This window comes from Platichthys flesus, chromosome 9 (assembly GCF_949316205.1).
Source record: "Platichthys flesus chromosome 9, fPlaFle2.1, whole genome shotgun sequence".
In the NCBI taxonomy this organism is placed as follows: domain Eukaryota; kingdom Metazoa; phylum Chordata; class Actinopteri; order Pleuronectiformes; family Pleuronectidae; genus Platichthys; species Platichthys flesus.
This window is the reverse complement of record NC_084953.1, coordinates 26,410,378-26,429,245: the sequence shown is the minus strand read 5'-3', so window position 1 is coordinate 26,429,245 and position 18,868 is coordinate 26,410,378. Positions and strand designations below refer to the sequence as shown.

Sequence of the window (18,868 nt, the reverse complement as noted above, 5' to 3'; positions counted from 1 at the left end):
CAAATCCACAACACACCATGAAATATATTATTTATGCCAATCACTTCCCCACACCCTCATTCAGTCACCTAGTCACTTACCCCAAACTCACCACTCACTTCTGTGTGGCAATAGTTGAAGAAAAAAAAACTCCTGGCTTAACAGGAAATAAGGTCCACGTTATAATCACAGTGTTCTCACAGAGCTGTTTCAATGACCAAGGATTTATTGAACAAATCTCTCCTGAACAAGCCATAAATAACAAAACAATCCATCAGCATACATCATATCAAAATGCGCAAATATCCAGACACAACACCCTAATTGTTTACCGTGGCAGTAAACAAAAACACAAAGGCGCAGCAATGTGCACAAAAACTCTGGAGCAAATTAATGCATCTGTTCCTCAACAGGCACCTCACATCAAACCACAAAACCTGCACCCCAGAAAACCTCTACCATTATTATATATAACCAGATATTGAATTTTACTGATTTAATAAGGCTACTATGCAGTAAAGCAAATAAAATACCAACTTATGCTAGACATCGAACAAAGTAAACTGCACAACATTTACCGAATTCCAGAGCACTAAAGATCACACTTTGAAAATAAACCAATAAAGTACAAAATATACCATTAAGAGGACCATAACAAATTCCCTTTAAAAGCCACCTTGAGCTTGCGAGGTGGCTTTTGACCAGGTATTTGTTGGTCAAAAGCACAATCAATTTCTGCCGCCTTAAGATAGCAACAAAGTGGCAATATACCTGACCAAACCAAGTGGATAATATTTAATTCATAGAAAATGGAAGCGATATTGGTCTTAAACTAGCAAAGACACTGGCATTGCGCTTGGTTAACTAGATTTAAGACATTCAATTCAAGCTTATATTTCATTTCATTTTTTCTAAGAAAACTAAAATCTCATTGGTGTTTGCTTTGACACGTTTAGTTACTTGTAAACAAATCTTCCTATTTGAGAATGTCAATCATGCCTCAACGCTTCATGTGACCCTCTATTACCTTTTAATGGATGAAACATATTCACTACACCTAATTTGCTAACTTTCTGACCCACATCCTTTTCGTTAGTTTCCAGGATTATGCTGCACTGGAACAGTTAAATATGACCGTTCTCTCATTTGAAATGCCCCCCAGGAATCTGGAAGGGATTTACAAAGCATGCTCAGTGGTGGCCTGGGATGTTTTTGAAATCTCAAGGAATGTTGATGGGTGTCGGTTTTTTAAGAGAATGACAGTGAAGGCGCACTACATACATTGTCTGATATGCCATTCTCAATGCTTCACAGTGTCCCAGTCTCCATTGTACTAATAAATTACTCACAGCCGAGGTCATTGAAACAACCAAATGCATTTTCTCCATTTTATATGCTGTGACTGCAAATACTTGTGCCTAAGTTCAGACCCACTGAGCTACATGGCTTAACACAGACTTCACTGACAGATGATGTAGATGTTTATTTAGGTTTAAGAAAAATGTGTTAATTATTGTAAAATTATTTTGCCCTTGCCAAACAAAAAAGAAACATTTACTGCATGTGCAGGTGTCTGTCGGACCCAGAAGACAACGAGCTGCTGGTGGCCGTCACCGGTGTGCAGCTCGGGGTGCGTGGGGCAAATCTGTACGGGCCACAAAAGTTATATGGCGCAGCTCTCTCCCCCCCTCACCTTCCTCCGCTTCGCCGCCAGGGCATCACAGGAGAGGCTGTCCGCTGACCGAGCACCCAAGCACGGGTACAATGCAGCCGGAGACGGGGGGGGGGGGGGGGGTCCTGGAACACGTTCCGGTGCTATTTTCTAACATAGCTCCAAAAACAGCTGTTTTAAGTTATACCTGCTGTTTCAACCGGGGCGACACACACAGAAGCAACGACTCGGGTTAGCCTCTGATTGCATTGTTTTCTATTTTTTAGCCGTAATTCTACCAGGGCGACACACACAAGCTACGACACCGAGAGCATTGTTCCTCCACTCCGGACCCGAAATGGGATCTCTCCCCCCACCTCCCAGTCCGATGCTTCCCGGCCGGGGATACTGCTTACATGTCACCGTCAATTATTGAAAAACAGCTTTTCTAGTTGAAGACACTCACTGCGACACGAGACACGCACTGTCAACACTCCCCTGTCTGTGGGGAGATCAGTCAGGCGGCTGCTGCTAACCGTAAACAAACACCGACAGGTCCACCAGAAGCGAGCCGCTGACATGGAGCCAGCATCCTGACGACATCACCTAGCGAGCCCGAGCTGAGGAGGGGGCTTTGGCTTGTGATTTACTCCGCGGCTTCCCGGGTGGGCTGCCACAAAAATGTGCACAAGCAGCCATTCCAGAAAGCAACTTTAAACACAAACTAACAGCAAGCTAACGTTAGCTCCCTAATGCTAACCGTAAACAAACACTGACACTTCCCCCAGAAGTGAGACGCTGACGTGGAGCCAGCAGCCCAGCAAGCCCGAGCTGTTGAATGCTGAACTTTAGTCGATGAAAAGCATTCTCACATATGTGTCACTCTGGTCCAGGTGGGAGACGGCAGTATGAAGGGTGAGGGAGATGGCATCTGCAGTCGACCTATTTGGCCTGTAGGCGAACTGAAGAGGGTCCAGAGAGTCAGGGAGGGAGGAGGTGATGAATGGTTGGACCAGCCGCTCAAAGCACTTCATGATGATGGAAGTGAGTGCTACTGGGCGGTAGTCATTCAGGCAGAGGATTTTAGTTTTCTTGGGAACAGGGACAATGAGGGTTTCTTAACACATGCAGGGACAACAGACTGGAGCAGTGACAGGTTGAAGATGTTCAGATCCTCTGGGTGAGATGCAGACACTACGTCAGCACTGCTCGTTTTAGCTTTGTAGTCTGTGATGGTTTTCAGTCCGGCCCACATGTTCCTAGTATTGGAGCCTTTGTAATGGGACTTTGTCCCTGTAGAGTTTCTTAGCACTGCTAATGGCACTCTGGAGCGCGTACCTGGATTTCTTGTATTCCTCCAGATCCCCTGAGATGTAGGCAGCAGTCCGTGCTTTGAGTTTAGCATGGACGTCACCATTAATTCAGGGCTTCTGGTTTGGAAATGTTCGCACAGTAATCCTGGGTACGACGTCATCGATGCATTTGCTGATGTAGCAGATGACCGCGTCCGTGTAGGTGTTGATGTCATCATCCTGGAACACGCACCACTCTGTCATAATGGAACAGTCCTGAAGAGCCGAGTCTGATCGATCGGTCCACCGCTGAATGGTCTGAGTCACCGGTCTGTCACGCTTGAGTTTCTGCCTATAGGAAGGCAGCAGCAGGACTGAACCAAGGTCTGATTTGCCAAATGGGGGGCGGGGTCGGCCTTATACGCAACCCGGAAGGGAGTGTAAACATGATCCAGCATGTGTGCGCCGCGCGTCAGACAGCTTATGTACTGGTAGTATCTCGGCAGGACTTTCCTCATCTTGGCATTGTTAAAATCCCCGGCCACGATAAACGCAGCCTCGGGCCGTGATGTCTCCGTCCTGTCGATCACTGCATGCAGCTCGTCCAGTGCCTGGTTAGTGTCGGCGTGTGGCGGAATGTACACCGCTGTTATAACGACCGATGTCAACTCCCTCTGGATGTAATAAGGTCGGCATCTGATCATGAGGTGCTCCAGGTCCGGAGTACAGCCTGAAGAAATAATCCTCACATCAGAGCACCACAGATTGTTAACCATGAAGCAGACCACTCCCTTGCTCTTACCTGAGTTTGTTGTCCGGTCCTGGCGGTGAATGGAGACCCCCTCGGGAACAATAGCGGAGTCTGGAATCAATGGGTTGAGCCAAGTCTCCTTGAAAACCAACACGTTACAAAACTTGATGTCCCGTTGAAAAGCAATCCTGCTACGAAGTTCGTCCAGCTTGTTGTCCAGGGACTGGACATTAGCCAGAAGAATGCTTGGTAGAGGAGGCCGTTTTCACGTTTTCTCAGCCGGACTAGGACGCCTGCCCTCGACCCTCGTTTCCTTTGTCGTCGCCTCCGTGTTCCAGGTATGGCAGGTAAACAGCGCCATGGGTAGTCTTCTTTGTTTGTTGTCGGTGGAGGTGAAAAAGTGTTTTTTACCGTCAAACCGATGGACAGAAGTTGTTCTCTATGATATATGATGATAGGGCTTGCATAACCGGAGTGCATGATACAAAATAAAGTAGAATAAATAATAAAAAGATAGAAAAAAGAGCAAAGCTGTGGGAGAGCGTGAGACATAGCAGCCTTCCTCGGCGCCATCCTACTACTATTAGTGTGTATTCAGTTATAGTCTTGACTTCATCAGGACTTGACTCTGATCATGTGACAGAATTGTGGGATCGATTGCTCAAAGTTCATTTTCCCACCGACCCCTAGGTGGCGCTATCACTATCACTGCATACAGTTTTTTCCCCGATGGCAGTGGGGCTCACAAACAAGCCCCCTGCATCACACTGACTCTTTCTCCCCCTTGTACATAATTTATACTTGATATATTATTGGCACAATCACCAATCTCTGCACCTTAGCCAAGTGGTGCAAGTGGTGCAAGTGGTGCACCACTAGGCACCCATATTAATATACACCGTCGAATAGTAATATATAGCGCATGGCTAGTTGCCAAGTGTATTAAATACATTAAATCAAGCAAAAGAAATACACAGCACGAGGGCCGTAACAACAAACACTAAAATTAAAATAATTTTAAATTAAATATGATATTTAATATGGTTGAAATATTCCCTGTGATGTCTACACCAAACCTCATGTATTGTGTGTGTGTGTGTGTGTGTGTGTGTGTGTGTGTGTGTGTGTGTGTGTGTATCCACTCTGCAGTCCTGGACTCACAACATATCTAAAGAGAAAGAGTTCCTGGTGAAGCTGGTGAAGGCTGGGGTCATCCAGGACTGGACCAGTGGGATCTGTGGTGCAGGATGCTGATAGACTGCATTTCCCCACCAAAATGTGCTCCAACATCTGAAGAGGGAAGCTCAAGGCGCCACATTCACATAAAAGTGGATTCCATGTCCTGGCTTAAGGGTTAGTCATGCATGCTAGGGATTGAACCAGCACCTGGACCAGGCTGCCCTGGTGTTGTGTTAAATCACAGAGCCTGTGCCAAGAGAATACCTCTACAAGTATCCTTCTGCTCACACAGCTGAATGTGCTCTGCATCAAGCCTATACTTGCTCATTTGTATCTTCATCAACCCTGATGTCACTGATTTATATCTGATTCAGGGTGCACTCTACATGACACATGTCTTCCCAGTCTCTGACATCAGAGTAACAAGTTCCTATCGCGCCGGCGCTTGGCTGTTCACACCGGACACTGAAGTGACGCTGAACCGCCGGGCAGCGCTAATAATATCAACCGTTGATCCAGTAGATTAAAAGCATATACTTACTTGTTGCTCCAACATTAAGCAACAGCGTCCCAACATGTGTCCTCCTTGGTGTTATCTTTATACAACATGTTCCGAGGATCATACAACTCACTGCACTTCTCCACTTCAATTATTAATTTAATGTCATCCATGTTGAAGAACTTCGCTGTTTGCTCCGTTAAATGTCGGGTGTCGGGGGTAAATTATTATTAAATCCACTCAAGCCTATGTGGAGAATACGTAGCCCCCCCTCTCTCTCTCTCTCTCTTTTTATCTGTATCACTGATTGTGTGGCTGTAGTGGATGGGCAGAGGGGGACATTTAATAATGTCATTGGTCAAATTAAAACTCCAGGACAACAGAAGTGGACTTCAAAGTATGGGATGCATATTTGATCATTTATATCATATTAAATATGTCATCAATATCGTTTTAAATCGTTTTTCAGTGTGTTTCCTGTTGCGATACACTCGCGTCAAGCGCCAAAAATAGACTCGACGTCGAAACGCCTCGCGGTGCTTCAGCCTCCGGTGTGACCGGCACAAAGTTTTAACATGGGAGTGGATGGGAGCCAGCTTTAATTTAAGGCTTGGCGCTGCGCTGAAGCGTCCGGTGTGAACCCGGCGTTAGTAAATAACTCACAATGCGTTGCTTAACTTACGTCACATACTACGTTGCTCTGATTGGTTGTAGGTCTATCCAATTGAGCGAAGAGGAATTTTATTTCCTGGTCAGTAGAAACACGCCCCATAATCACAGCCCAATGGAGCGGTCTCAGACTCACATTCTGACTAGAATTGTGAGTCTGACAACGTCAGGCTAACATGCTCTGCTAAACCCGGATCTTTCTCTTCTCTACTCAACCTGCCCCTCAGACACCAAACTCAGCCCAGCCACAGGCTGGGATCTCAGGTACCGTCACCTCAACCACCAGTCCTGATCAGTGTTACTCTCAGACAAGTGACTTGAGCTTTAACAATCCATCTCACTTTAATTACCTAGAGCAAATGTGCTGAAAAGTGTGTGTGTCTGTGTTGCTTTACACACTCTGGTCTGTGCAGTCTTTCCTCCCCTCACTTGACGTGTTCATGGACTGGATGCAGTCAGATGCTCAAGCCAAAGTATTCATATTATTTATTGTAGCCTGTGCACAAAAACACATAAAAAATTAAGATGTAAAGCTTCACGTTTCTGTGTTTTCTTTAACAGGTCACATTGAGACGTAAGAATTAAAAATCATCCCTTCACATGATGAGTTGTTTTTCAGATTAAAAAGGGAGAACCACTGTGACTGTGACCCAATGACGAATGTTTCTACCAAGACACATTCTTATGGAGCACTGCCCAACTGAGGTCATCCGTGGATTGAATGGTATATGTGAAAGATTTGAGTCTCACCTCATAAATATGCCATCTTTTTGCAACTTGTTTGTCATTGTGATGGTGACTATCATTTCCATCAATCATAATAGACATAGCACCCAACCAATTAGATGATTGACACATCTGAATAAAAAAATACTAACGACGAAAATGTAAATAGCAGATACACTGAATTCTAATCAATCAGTCCATTTTCATTTGTATAGCTCATATTCACTAATCACAGTTTGGTCTCATGGGCTTTAACAAGGTGTGACCTCGTCTGCCCTTAACCCCCAACAAGTCAGGAAAAACTACTAAAAAACTATTAACAGGGTAAAAAACTGAAGAAACTTCAGAGGGCCACATGTGAGGGATCCCTCTCCCAACAATATACTCCACTTGTAGCAGAGCAGGTCAACAGAATAACAATATTTATAACATTGATAAGAAAAGACGATGTCTAACATAAATGAAGAGGTGTATCAATGTTTAAAGTTTTTGTTCATAATAGAATGTCTGATTGTAATTTGTGAATATGGGCTATACAAATAAAATTTGATTGATTGATAGAAATGAATGGAGCAGTAATAGCAGTTTGTAATGACAGGATTTGAATTAATGGTAGAATATTTAAGGTTATATTTAATATCTAAACAATCAAGTCCTGGCTGATCGTAATAATAATGGCTGATCCCTTATTGTGTTGGCATCTTATAATGGTGGTGGACCCCCAACAATTACTGTACACACTGTAGTAATATCCAGCTTTAACAGTAACATTGGTATCAGTGAGTAACTGCCAGAAAATGTTGTCAGAGGGGGAACATTCAAACTCAGAGTAAGGAAGGTCCCTCTGTACACTAGAAAACTACTGCAGCTTCCACAACACTGCTTATTTTCGTTGAATATATATGTTGTAACTTGATCCAACATGCAACTTTAATGGTTGAGCTGCTCTTGGTACAGGCGGTACTGTTTGTGACTTTATACAGTAGCTCAAGAGTGCTGAAAGAAAACTAAAGTTTTCACTGATGTCAGTCAATTTGCACCGACTGGGAGAGAACCTTACTCTATATTTCAATGGTGCACTTGACTGCCTGCGTAAAGATAACTGCAGATGTGATTAATATCCCTTCTATGCCTGTGAATCGTGCAGTGGTGAAGGACAGAGAATCTGTAAGGGACCTGGATGAAAATTAAAAAGGGGTCATGGTTCATTCCTGCTGTCGAGAGTCAGTCACCCGATCCTCTCAGGTATCCCTCTATTGGGACACTGATCCAACAAAGAAATGTGGATACCTGTTAAGGCACAGACATAACAGTGGCCTAGCTAGCACTAAACAACATACAAAGCATATAGAAAATAATTATGGAGGCATAAATTAGATGGTCAAAAAGAGAAGGTCAGATTGAGTTACATACCATAATAAGTTATATAAATTTGAAGTATATTAAAATAGTGATGTGTTTCAAGTTAAACGGATATTAGCTTATTTCATACAGCTGCTAGCAAGCCAGTGAGGTTTGTTCTAAAGAAAATATCACACAATTGTCCAAATGTGAAAAGCTGCACATTTTTCAGAAGCATATGTAGAGGTCATCCTCAGAAATATTTCCACAAACCTCAATCAGAGCCTCACACAACACCAACAACACAAAGAATGTTCTAATCAGGAAGCATCAAATTATGCTCACAAGGTGAAAGGAGGGCTAGGTTTGAAGGAATAAACAGTGGTTCCAAGCCTTACTTAAAATGACAAGGGGTTGGAGGAAACAAACAAGTCACTATGCACCAGTGAATCAGTTTACAGGTTATGGCAGGTTGTAAATATCTTTCTTAGATGTGTGCCATGTAGCATGACTAACAGAGATGTAAATGTCAAAGTGTGAGTCAAGCATTTATATAGAACGACGTAAACGTATCCTGTAAGAGTTGAACACATAATCAACACACAAACAATGTCTTGTTACAGCCTTCATCCTGGTCAAGCACTGCAGCAGGAAACATATTTAGAATGTAGAGATCATATAAAGCTTTGCATATGGACAGAAGAAGCAGATGGCCACTATTAAAAGAGGAGCCTTGACCTGACATGTTCTCACACTGTGTGTTTGGGCAGGTGGAGGGGGTCACAGGGTGATGCACGCAAACAGAAGCTCCTTACTACTATGTAGGTGGTCTAGGGGTGACAGTATGAGCTTGGCGAGGACACAGGGACAACGTCTACATACCGGCTACCATGCACAACCCGGCTTCGGCTACAGACAAGGTTTCCATCCTGTTCACTTCCTTTTCATGTGTGGAACCTGATCCCAACCAATCAGCCCACACCATAATTTTGGTTTAATTAATCCTGACTGGAGGCGGGCTGAGGTCTGCTCTGCAGTGGAGTGTGGCTGTGCAGGCTCAGGTTGCATAGTCCTTTATTCCCACTGACAGTTGATGTGGGGGCTTCTTCAGATGCAATCCATGCATCTCTCTCAACGTCACAAAGTTCATGTCCGAAAAATATCTTCAATATCTAATGTCACACAGAGCTAAAAAACCAAGGAATATTTGCTACTGACCTGAAAATAAATTCTAAACCTTACTATGTAAAGTTTGTTGAAATAATGTATGTTACATTCGGTATTATACAAATAAAATTTAATTGAATGTACCACAGTCGCTTTGTAATTTAGAGAATTAGAGGTGCAACATTTCCCCCTGTTACAATCATTTCTAGGTTTGAACCAAACAATATTTTTTGCATCAGGTGTTTCTGTGTGGTTGTATATCTATGTATTCCACTCTATAGAATGAAAAGCCTGCACAGAGTAGGTGGTTATGAGATAATGGATGGATTAATTATCCAAAATTCTAACTATTCAACACCATGGATAAATTAGGAAAAAAGCCATTTCAATGTACACTATAAAAACTTAATTAAAGGAAACAATATATAGCCTCATGTTCACTACCATGACCAAACATGGTCTGTTTCACTTACATAGTAGTAACCATCTGTAGAACTGTGTATTCTTTCTCATATTTCCATTGACACCTTAACATGTGGCAGGATTTCAAAAAAGTACCCAGTTTCACAGATCATTCAAACATTTCACATCCTACCATGGATTGCAGGCCGAATCCACACTACTTTAACTTCAAAATGGCTTTTTGCAATGAAATAATACTTCCAGATTAGTGTTTAAGCTCCTTATCAGAAATAATCTTCACACTAGTAACACCTGAAAACACATTATAATTCTGGTAATGCCCATGCTGGTGGAAACAGAAAGCAGATTGCCTACTCTGAGGTCAGTTGCCCTTACCTTAAGAAACGACTGTGGGTCACCCTCTAACCAGAAGGTTTCTGTTTGGATCGCAGTCTTCCATATTCTGCATTCCAAAGGGTTCTTGGGCAAGATACTGATCCCCATATTACCCCTGACGGCTGTGCCATTGTCATGGAAAAAGAGCTGCCCATTTATTCACTGTATGAATGTGTTTATGTGAATAGAAAACATAAAACACTGTAAAGGGCTTTGAGTGGTAATAAGGACTAGAAAGGTGCTATATATGGATACAGAGCATTTATCATTTACATCTTCATGGAGATACATTTATAGACACATGCCTCCATCTATACAGCAGTTACTTTGGAGTAAGGTTTGATCCATTTGTTGAAGAGGCCCAACTCATAATTCTAACACCCAGGGTCACACACACACACACACACACACACACACACACACACACACACACACACACAGAGATGTTTTCTATATGTTTGAACCAAGGGGCAACATCCTGGGCTGAGCGATGAGGCCGATACGGAAGTGTAAAAAGCTGCAGTTCACTGGGTGGCCACTAGAGGCTGGCTCCAAGAAACAGAAAGTCCCATTGACGCCAATGTTAAAATGCCCAACTTTAGAGCAGAATTAAACCTGTTTACAGCATGGTTCAACCTTTGGTTTTAGTCTCAATCGCGAGGTTCTTTATTCATGACAACTCTGAGGGGGGTGAATTTTTTTCTAACTCCCCGTTTAAGCGATATTGAGGTTTAAAACGCATAATTAGGGGCGTGGTCTATTGATTGACACCTGGGCACAGTCTCCGATGCGGGCACAGCTTGTCACCAGCCGCTCGTTAGCTCCCCTCAAGCCACCTGCAAGCTGCTCGGTCCACTCGTAGCTTCATGTCGGCGGAACCCCGTCGATTCACTCGACACAAAGCATGGCTGGCTGTGCAGTTCATTGTACTAACAGACCGTCTCACAGCTCTGTTGTCAAGTTCTTCCGGTGAGTGAAAATCGATTTTTATTTAATTCATATATAAGACGCGTAGCAATGATTAGCAGGTAGTGTTGCTCACGATGCATGGCTTGTTAGCTTATGTCGAGATAAAGCTAATGTTGTTTAAGCTTGTGTTCACCGCATAGCCTGTAGGTTTCTCTCTGAGCAGCACAGCCCGATGCGGATCTCATGCTACATTATGGAGCATGAATGCTAGACACAGTAAACCGGTGCGCACTTTAGACATAGTGGAGAAGTGTTTTAATGTAGACATGGGGATAATTATTTACAGCGATCAATGTTGGTGCGTCATATAAAACTACTGCGCACATGTGTAAGCCTGGTCACAGGAATGAAAGCTTAAATGATGTTATATTATCTCTTTAGCATGAGTTTTATTATCGAGACTAACCCTATTTGTTAATGTTAAGGCTATATACATCTGGCAAGGGTAGTTGATAAAAATAATAGTTATTATATTTATATATATTTGTTTCACAAGATGATGTCATCTGTGGTTACAGTGAATACTAAGTTTGTGTTCCATAATTGTTCACTTTCAAACTCTATTAAACTTATCTCACTTGTGTGTTAGAAACGTGAATATGGCATGAAATAGTAACTATATGAATATGAAATAACTTAAAATATAAGTGTAACAAATAGGCCCTAATACCACAAAGAGGCAATGCAACAGATGGATTATGTGAACTGGGATATCTAAAAAGACTGAAGTTATTGACATTTTATTGTTTGCATATACATAAGTATGAAGATGGTAACCTGACAGATAGTTTTTTACGTATTTTTTATTCGTTTAGTTTTCCTCTAGGTGATCCTGAGAGGCTAGACCTGTGGGTGATCACCATGAAGAGACAGAACTGGATTCCGAGCCGCTGCAGTCAACACTTGAGACAACATTTGAGGATTGACAAAAGGGTACACAGAAATGTTTTAATAACTTCTGAGAAATCAAGCAACTTGATTGTTACATAGCAACTACAATTTTAGCATGAACTGTGTACTGTACATTTCTACCCTATTTACAATGAATTTTGTAAAATCAGCGTATCACATATCGGTGTGTTTTCGAGTTTTCCTCCAGGTGACTCAGCCAGCCTGCACCAGTTTCCAACATGAGGAGACAGAACAGGACTCCAACCAGACTGAACACTAAGTTTCATCACCTACGCACTGACTCCAGGTACAGACCTGTTTTCATACCTTACAAACAATCAAAGCAAAGATAATGTGGAAGAACTCCATACTGCATTGTCTTGGTAGTGCACTGTTTAATTCAAATACAGAGTTGAATATCCACAATTTTTTGGACAGAAACTTTGTTCATAAGTAACACTTCCTATACAATAATGCCATTCTTTTATGTCTCCTGTCATTTTATTAGGGACGGACGAGCCTGAAGGACTCAGCTGTGCTGACGGTGTTCTGTCTCTTATGGGGAATTGGAAAAATAAAGCACTGGGTTTTTATCTAAAGTGTATCAAATCAGATTGTAAAAGACAATAATTTTTTTAAGCAACCATAATGAATATAGAAATTAAATCTATTATCCATGATACATAACAATGATTGCCAACTCTAGACAGTTGCAGGCCATCTTTAGTTGAGGGAGAAAACGTGAAGTGTTGGGCCGATGAAGCTTGTGCAGGTCGTCCTCGTGATGACCAGCCTGAAGCTGCCGATCTCCATGTTGCTGCTGAGGACAGATCTGGTGCTGCAGTGCTTCATCTAATGAAAAGAAGAAACTCATTATAAAATAATGTCTTATGTTGTGTATGTTCCAGCAAAGACTGGTTCTTAGAGTTTATTCTGTGTTCAGCACCACAGAAGCTTGGATCAAAGTGTCAGCCAAATGTAATGTACTGACAGAAATAAAACATAGTACAAATAGATAAAATGTATTTCTACCTCATCTGTAATATTCAAGGTGATAATCTCCCACAGAGTTGTTGAAAACAGTCCACATAAAGTCTCTCCACTTCCCTCTGTGGAAAAATAATTATGTAATTAATGAGAACTGTTTACAACACTGGTGTGTGGAGATTATAATCATATCTAATCTGTCCAATTCACTCTAAAATTCCATAAAAGGCTAAATAAACGAGGTGGGAATGGAGGATATACCAGCCTGTATCAGCACATTTGTGAAACATAGTTACTATCACATGCAGCTTACACATGTAGTGTATGGATATTAACTTATTAAAATCAAGTCGAAACTAAACACACAACTCTGTAGTTAACTTGCTTCAATCTTTTCATTAGATGTGTTAAATAAACGGTAATTTTTATAACAATAACATTAAAAACCACTTGAGGCATGTAAGCATATGATTATGATGATAGATAAAGCATAGGTTTTGTTGTAGTAGTTTCAAGGTTACTTACCTCTAGTGAGTTCGTAAAGATTGCGACCAGCTACAGCACAGCGCTAACCGGTTAGCAGCGTCGGGTAGCATGTAGCCTAGCTCCTTAGCTCTGAGCTAACCTGGACACGCTGAGCTCCGCGAGCATCGCTTGGCTGTCAGTATTCACTCGCGCTCCTCCTCTTGCCCATTGATTCGTTAACCAGGACCGAGGAGGAGTAAGCACCGGCAAGATGGCGCAGGGGGAACGCCTCCTACTATTCTCATTCTCACTATGCAGAAACCAATGGGTGACGTCACGGACCCTCCGTCCATCTTTATATACAGTCTAGGGTTTGAACTCCCATTGTGAGTACAAATCACTCTGAGACACCACAGTTCCACTCTCAAAAAAACATCAGCTTCTCATAAAAGCTGGAATATGTAACACATCAGTAGATGTGACTTCATCTTAGTGACGGATAAACCAATAGTGCACGTTTGACAAGGAGGAAGCCATTTAGACCACTTAGTCAAGAGCAGGTCAAAACAAGGATGAACTGGTGGGCTGACAGTCAGCTCCAGTAAGCAGCACTGCAGGTTCCAGATCAGTGTCCCAGAGGTTGTGTACAAAATCCTACTGACCAGTTAGTCTACCTAGCTGGACTGATGGGTATACAGACCTCTATAAGTGCCGTTATTATAGTCTTATTTGTAGTGCCTCATTTATTCCCACAGTGTTTCCAAACCACACTCAAAAATGGAGTTTTGCTGGTAGGTGAACTTGAAAGGTTTATGAAGTCTGCGTATGAAGTTTGCATTGGGGATGTAGGACGAGTTTCAAGTTGAAGGATTATAAATTTTTTCAATATGATGCATACCTGTTTCTGTATGCATCAAAACATTTAACTTAACCCCCAGCAAGCATTTTTTCAGGTATGTGTGTGACCGAGATGTCTAAAAGCCCATGTCCACCTGAACCGTTGACAGCATTGTGAAGCTTTAGAAAGAGGTTATTTTTAGTGTTTCCAGTTTTTTCAAACTGGGGCATTTCAGATTTAGTCTGTAACCATGCTATTTCATGTAAGAATATTTTTATTACATGATGTTTGTGCTAGTGTGTTTGTGTTTAACTTGTGTCTCTTTTATGTGGCCACTGACTCGATCACACAATAGATGAACTCCTCCTTTCTCTTCTGTTTTACTCATCTATCTATACAAGTGTTAATTCTTCTGGATTGTTTACTGTTTTGCGTGAGTTGTTGTTATCCTAGTTGCAATTTGATGTCTAATCACGTCTAATCTGACCACTAATCAGAATGGGCGACACAATTAATAAGCTCTGAAAATATCCCCCCTTATCTCCACAATCTCAGCCGCCTAAGAGTGGAAAACGACAGCTGAGTCATGATGTGTTACAGTGTATGCACTTTAGGAAGTGCGCTGCAGTGGAAGGTGTCACAAAAGCACTGTGAGGACTGTATATCAAGTCCAGTATTATAAATCTGTGAATGTGTGTTTGAGAACAACATCCTCACTAAGCTCAAGATAGTGAACGTTTTGACCATGCACAACCTGCATGTTTACCCCAGCAAGACACTGTTAGAAGCATGTGTGACCACCCATGTCAAACACTCTGGCTTGACCCCAGGGGGCCAGTGGAGTCTGCGCCAAAAGGTCAGTTTAAACAAAGTAACATCAAGGTGCCAAGTCCTTCAGAGCTCTGGTAAGGCTTCTTGATATCAGGAGCCTCAGGGTGCTCTACGAGACCCAGTGGGATCCTGGGGGGCAAGACATGACTCAATGGCAGGCCCTGACCTCAGGGTGTCTACTGATTGCTGGGTAGTGTTCTACATTCAGTACACATGCTTCTGCCTGTGCCTGCCCGCTTGCTAACATCAGCTGCCAGTAGGAATTGGCCGTGACTGAAGATACATGCGAGGATTGGCAGTGAGCTCTCATCATCGCTCCGTCCGCTCAAGCACTTTGTAAATCAGAGTATCACATGCAAGTAGCGGCTTACAAGAGTAAATACAGAAAATTACAATGATAGGAGGTCAGACGGCAGTTTGTGCAGCCTCTCCTGAGACCCCATTTCCTCAACATTATTCATCTTGCACTAACACACTGTTTGTGCAGCTGATGTCCAAACCGCTGAAAATACATCATGCTGACAGGCGCTAAAGTGACTTTAAATTAGTATTGAAATAAAATTATTTCAGCCATCACTTTCTTCCTGAAGGGTTAAGCCATCATTCTGTTAGCAACGAAAAGTTAATTATATCCTTTGGGAACTGAAGCGGAGATTACCAATGATGTACTGCTCCATGTTAGGCTGAGATTTAGGGTAAAATAATCAGGCGCAGCCGACCAAACATACCCTATAGCATGAGAAGATAGGCCTAACATAGAGGCAGAGCTGGGTCGACTCATGTAAGTGTACAAGATGGATGATACAACTCATCAAATGTGGATTTGAAAGCAAGCAGGAAAAATGTGTAACTGTTTTTTAAGAATCTGAGGCTGCCCGAGGCAAAAGTTTTTGAGTAATTATCCACTCATCATGTCAGCATGAATCAAGAACAGCCCATCCTCCATTGGAGATGCTGTATGCTTGATTGAATTCAACTTTCTGTACTTTTCCTGCCTTCATCTACTATCAATAGGACCAGTTTCAACATGAAAAAAACTCTAGCAAACTAACGATTTCTGGTTGAGTCTGTAAAATCACAAAATAATCTCAACACAAAGACCATTTACAAACTGTAATGTTTAATTTGTCTTCTTCTGTCCACTTGATCGGTGCTTGTGTTTCAATCTGACTTTGCTGCAGTGATATCACTCCCCACCCTCGGATCTCAGCTCGTACTTTGGATCTTCTTCACTGACAGAATGCTCTGTCAATCACACAGAATCCCTGTTCAAGATAAAAAACTGCCAAAAGCCACTGTCACACTGACCCACACGGCTGATGATGGCATGATAGCAGCTCAAAACAAAACATATAAACCACTATATATGTGGACATGGCCATATAACCTCTGTGAGATGTTGTGAACTTAAAATCAATGGTACTATGTCAAGAAATGTTCTTTTTATATATATATATATATATAAATAAAGGGACCAGACAAGGGGATCCACTGACTGCATTTATCTTGAGTTTATGTATGGGATTGGAAGGCACTACACAGCTAGATAGAATAGAGGATCTAACTATAGGCATTTCATACTATGTGCGCATAATCTCATTTTATATCTTACTTCTAGAACTCTTATTTCTTCAACCAATAAAAACAATAAAAGAATATAGTAATCACAATGACAGTTAATGTAGATCTAGGCAAACACATTTCAGATAAGTCAAGGGTAAAATGGAAATTTAATTGGAATCAAACTACAATGAAATATTTCGCAATACAAATTCATGACTTAAGCAAAAGTTTACAAAAAGGTTTTTAAATGAATCCTGGCAACAGTTGCATAAAATAGAGAGAAGACTGCTGATTCCTGAACACATTGTAGTATCAAAGTTCCAATATCCCCCAGGGTTCGTTATAAAATGTTTACAGTGGGATGCAAAAATTGCAAGGTAACTGCCAAGAGATCCATGAGCGTGAATAGGTCCAGTTTTTCTTAAATATATATATATATACACTACTGTTCAAAAGTTTGGGGTCACCTAGACAATTTCGTGTTTTCCATGAAAAGTCACACTTTTATTTATCGAATGAGTTGCAAAAATGAATAGAAAATAGTCAAGACATTGACAACGTTAGAAATAAAGATTTTTATTTGAAATATTAATTTTGTTCTTCAAACTTTGCTTCGTCAAAGAATGGTCCTTTTGCAGCAGTTAAAGCATTGCAGAACTTAGGCATTCTAGCTGTTAATTTGTTGAGGTGATCTGTATAAATGTAAGACCACGCTTCCTAAAGCACCTCCCACAAGTTGGATTGGCTTGATGGGCACTTCTTGCGTACCATACGGTCAAGCTCCACCATGCTTGACAGATGGCGTCAGGCACTCTTCCAGCATCTTTTCACCTGTTCTGGGTCTCACAAATGTTCTTCTGTGTGATCCAAACACCTCAAACTTTGATTCGTCTGTCAATAACACTCTTTTCCAATCTTCCTCTGTCCAATGTCTGTGTTCTTTTGCCCATATCAATCTTTTATTTTTATTGGCCAGTCTCAGATATGGTTTTTTCTTTGCCACTCTTCCTAGAAAGCCAGCATCCCGGAGTCGCCTCTTCATTGCAGACGTTGACACTGGCATTTTGCAGGTACCATTTAAAGAAGCTACCAGTTGAGGACCTGTGAGGCGTCCATTTCTCAAACTAAAGACTCTAATATACTTGTCTTCTTGCTGAGTTGTGCACCGGGGCCTCCCACTTCTCTTTCTACTCTGGTTAGAGCCCGTTTGTGCTGTTCTCTGTAGGGAGTAGTTCACAGTGTTGTAGGAAATTATCAGTTTCTTCGCAATTGCTCGCATGGAATAGCCTTCATTTCTAAGAACAAGAATAGACTGGGGAGTTTCTCATGAAAGTTCTCTTTTTCTGGCCATTTTGAGAGTATAATCGAACCCACAAAGGTGATGCTCCAGATACTCAACTAGATCAAAGGAAGGCCAGTTTTATAGCTTTTTTCAGCAGCTAAACAGTTTTCAGCTGTGCTAACATAATTGCACAAGGGTTTTCAAAGGTTTTCTAATCATCCATTAGTCTTCTAACGCGATTAGCCAGATACAGTGGAGTGATAGTTGCTGGAAATGGGCCTCTATACACCTATGAAGATATTTCATTAAAAACTAGAAGTTTCCACCTAGAATATTCATTTACCACATGAACAATGTATAGAGTGTATTTCTGGTTCATTTAATGTTATCTTCATTGAAAAAAACAGTGCTTTTCTTTGAAAAAATAAGGCAATTTCTAAGTGACCCAAAACTTTTGAACGGTAGTGTGTGTATATATATATATATATATATATATATATATAATTATATTAAATAACTGTGGTGTCCATGTTTGCGTGGGCTAAATGTTACCGGCCCCAGATCTAGGGGAATCTGGGCCAGCAGCACGGGTTCCACAGGCTAAAGAGCACTGTGTAACCGATAGACATATAAATCTGTGGATTGAAGAAGACACCTGTTAGAAATGTCTTGTTCAGCAGGACCTCAGATTGAATGTGTCAATAATATCACAACATACAAATCTCACACATCATTCATATCAATTATATTAACATAAAAAATAAATACAAACATGAAATGACATATACATAAATAATTAAAAAGACTAAAACACATTTTTTGGGCATAAATGACTACACTGACTCATCCACACGCTACTCTAATTAAACACAGACACATACACCCTGAATATTTCTAATACACACGTAACATAAACCAATTCCTGTTTTTAACACTCTTCCATCACACATATCGCCATTTTACACTCAGCACGTACACACTCCAACTCCT

At 41.6% G+C, this 18,868-nt stretch overlaps 1 protein-coding gene and 2 long non-coding RNA genes across 6 annotated transcripts in view; 1 reads left to right on the top strand and 2 right to left on the bottom strand.

Annotated features, from left to right (window-relative positions):
* The window catches only part of st3gal3a (ST3 beta-galactoside alpha-2,3-sialyltransferase 3a), a 90,838-nt gene extending 77,887 nt beyond the window's left edge, over positions 1 to 12,951 (top strand). Inside the window, exons 11-15 of one of the 4 annotated variants that reach the window (XR_009921960.1) lie at positions 4,823 to 5,026; positions 6,640 to 6,744; positions 11,837 to 11,954; positions 12,121 to 12,219; positions 12,421 to 12,951. Coding sequence is in view for 1 of the 4 variants with exons in the window: in XM_062395995.1 (XP_062251979.1) it covers positions 4,823 to 4,927 (105 nt within the window). In the remaining 3 variants the exon portion in view is untranslated. Of the gene's footprint in view, positions 1 to 4,822; positions 6,545 to 6,639; positions 9,398 to 11,836; positions 11,955 to 12,120; positions 12,220 to 12,420 lie in introns of those variants that run through there. The other 3 variants (XR_009921959.1, XR_009921961.1, XM_062395995.1) reach the window with 3 other exon arrangements.
* LOC133960548 (uncharacterized) overlaps positions 1 to 18,868 on the bottom strand; it is a 383,773-nt gene that overhangs the window by 204,417 nt on the left and 160,488 nt on the right. The gene's annotated exons all lie outside the window — the stretch shown is intronic.
* Positions 12,629 to 13,653, bottom strand: LOC133961054 (uncharacterized). Its single transcript, XR_009921962.1, has 3 exons — positions 13,425 to 13,653; positions 12,945 to 13,021; positions 12,629 to 12,764 (listed from the first exon to the last, which is right to left on the bottom strand). It is a non-coding gene; the product is annotated as an uncharacterized LOC133961054 (long non-coding RNA).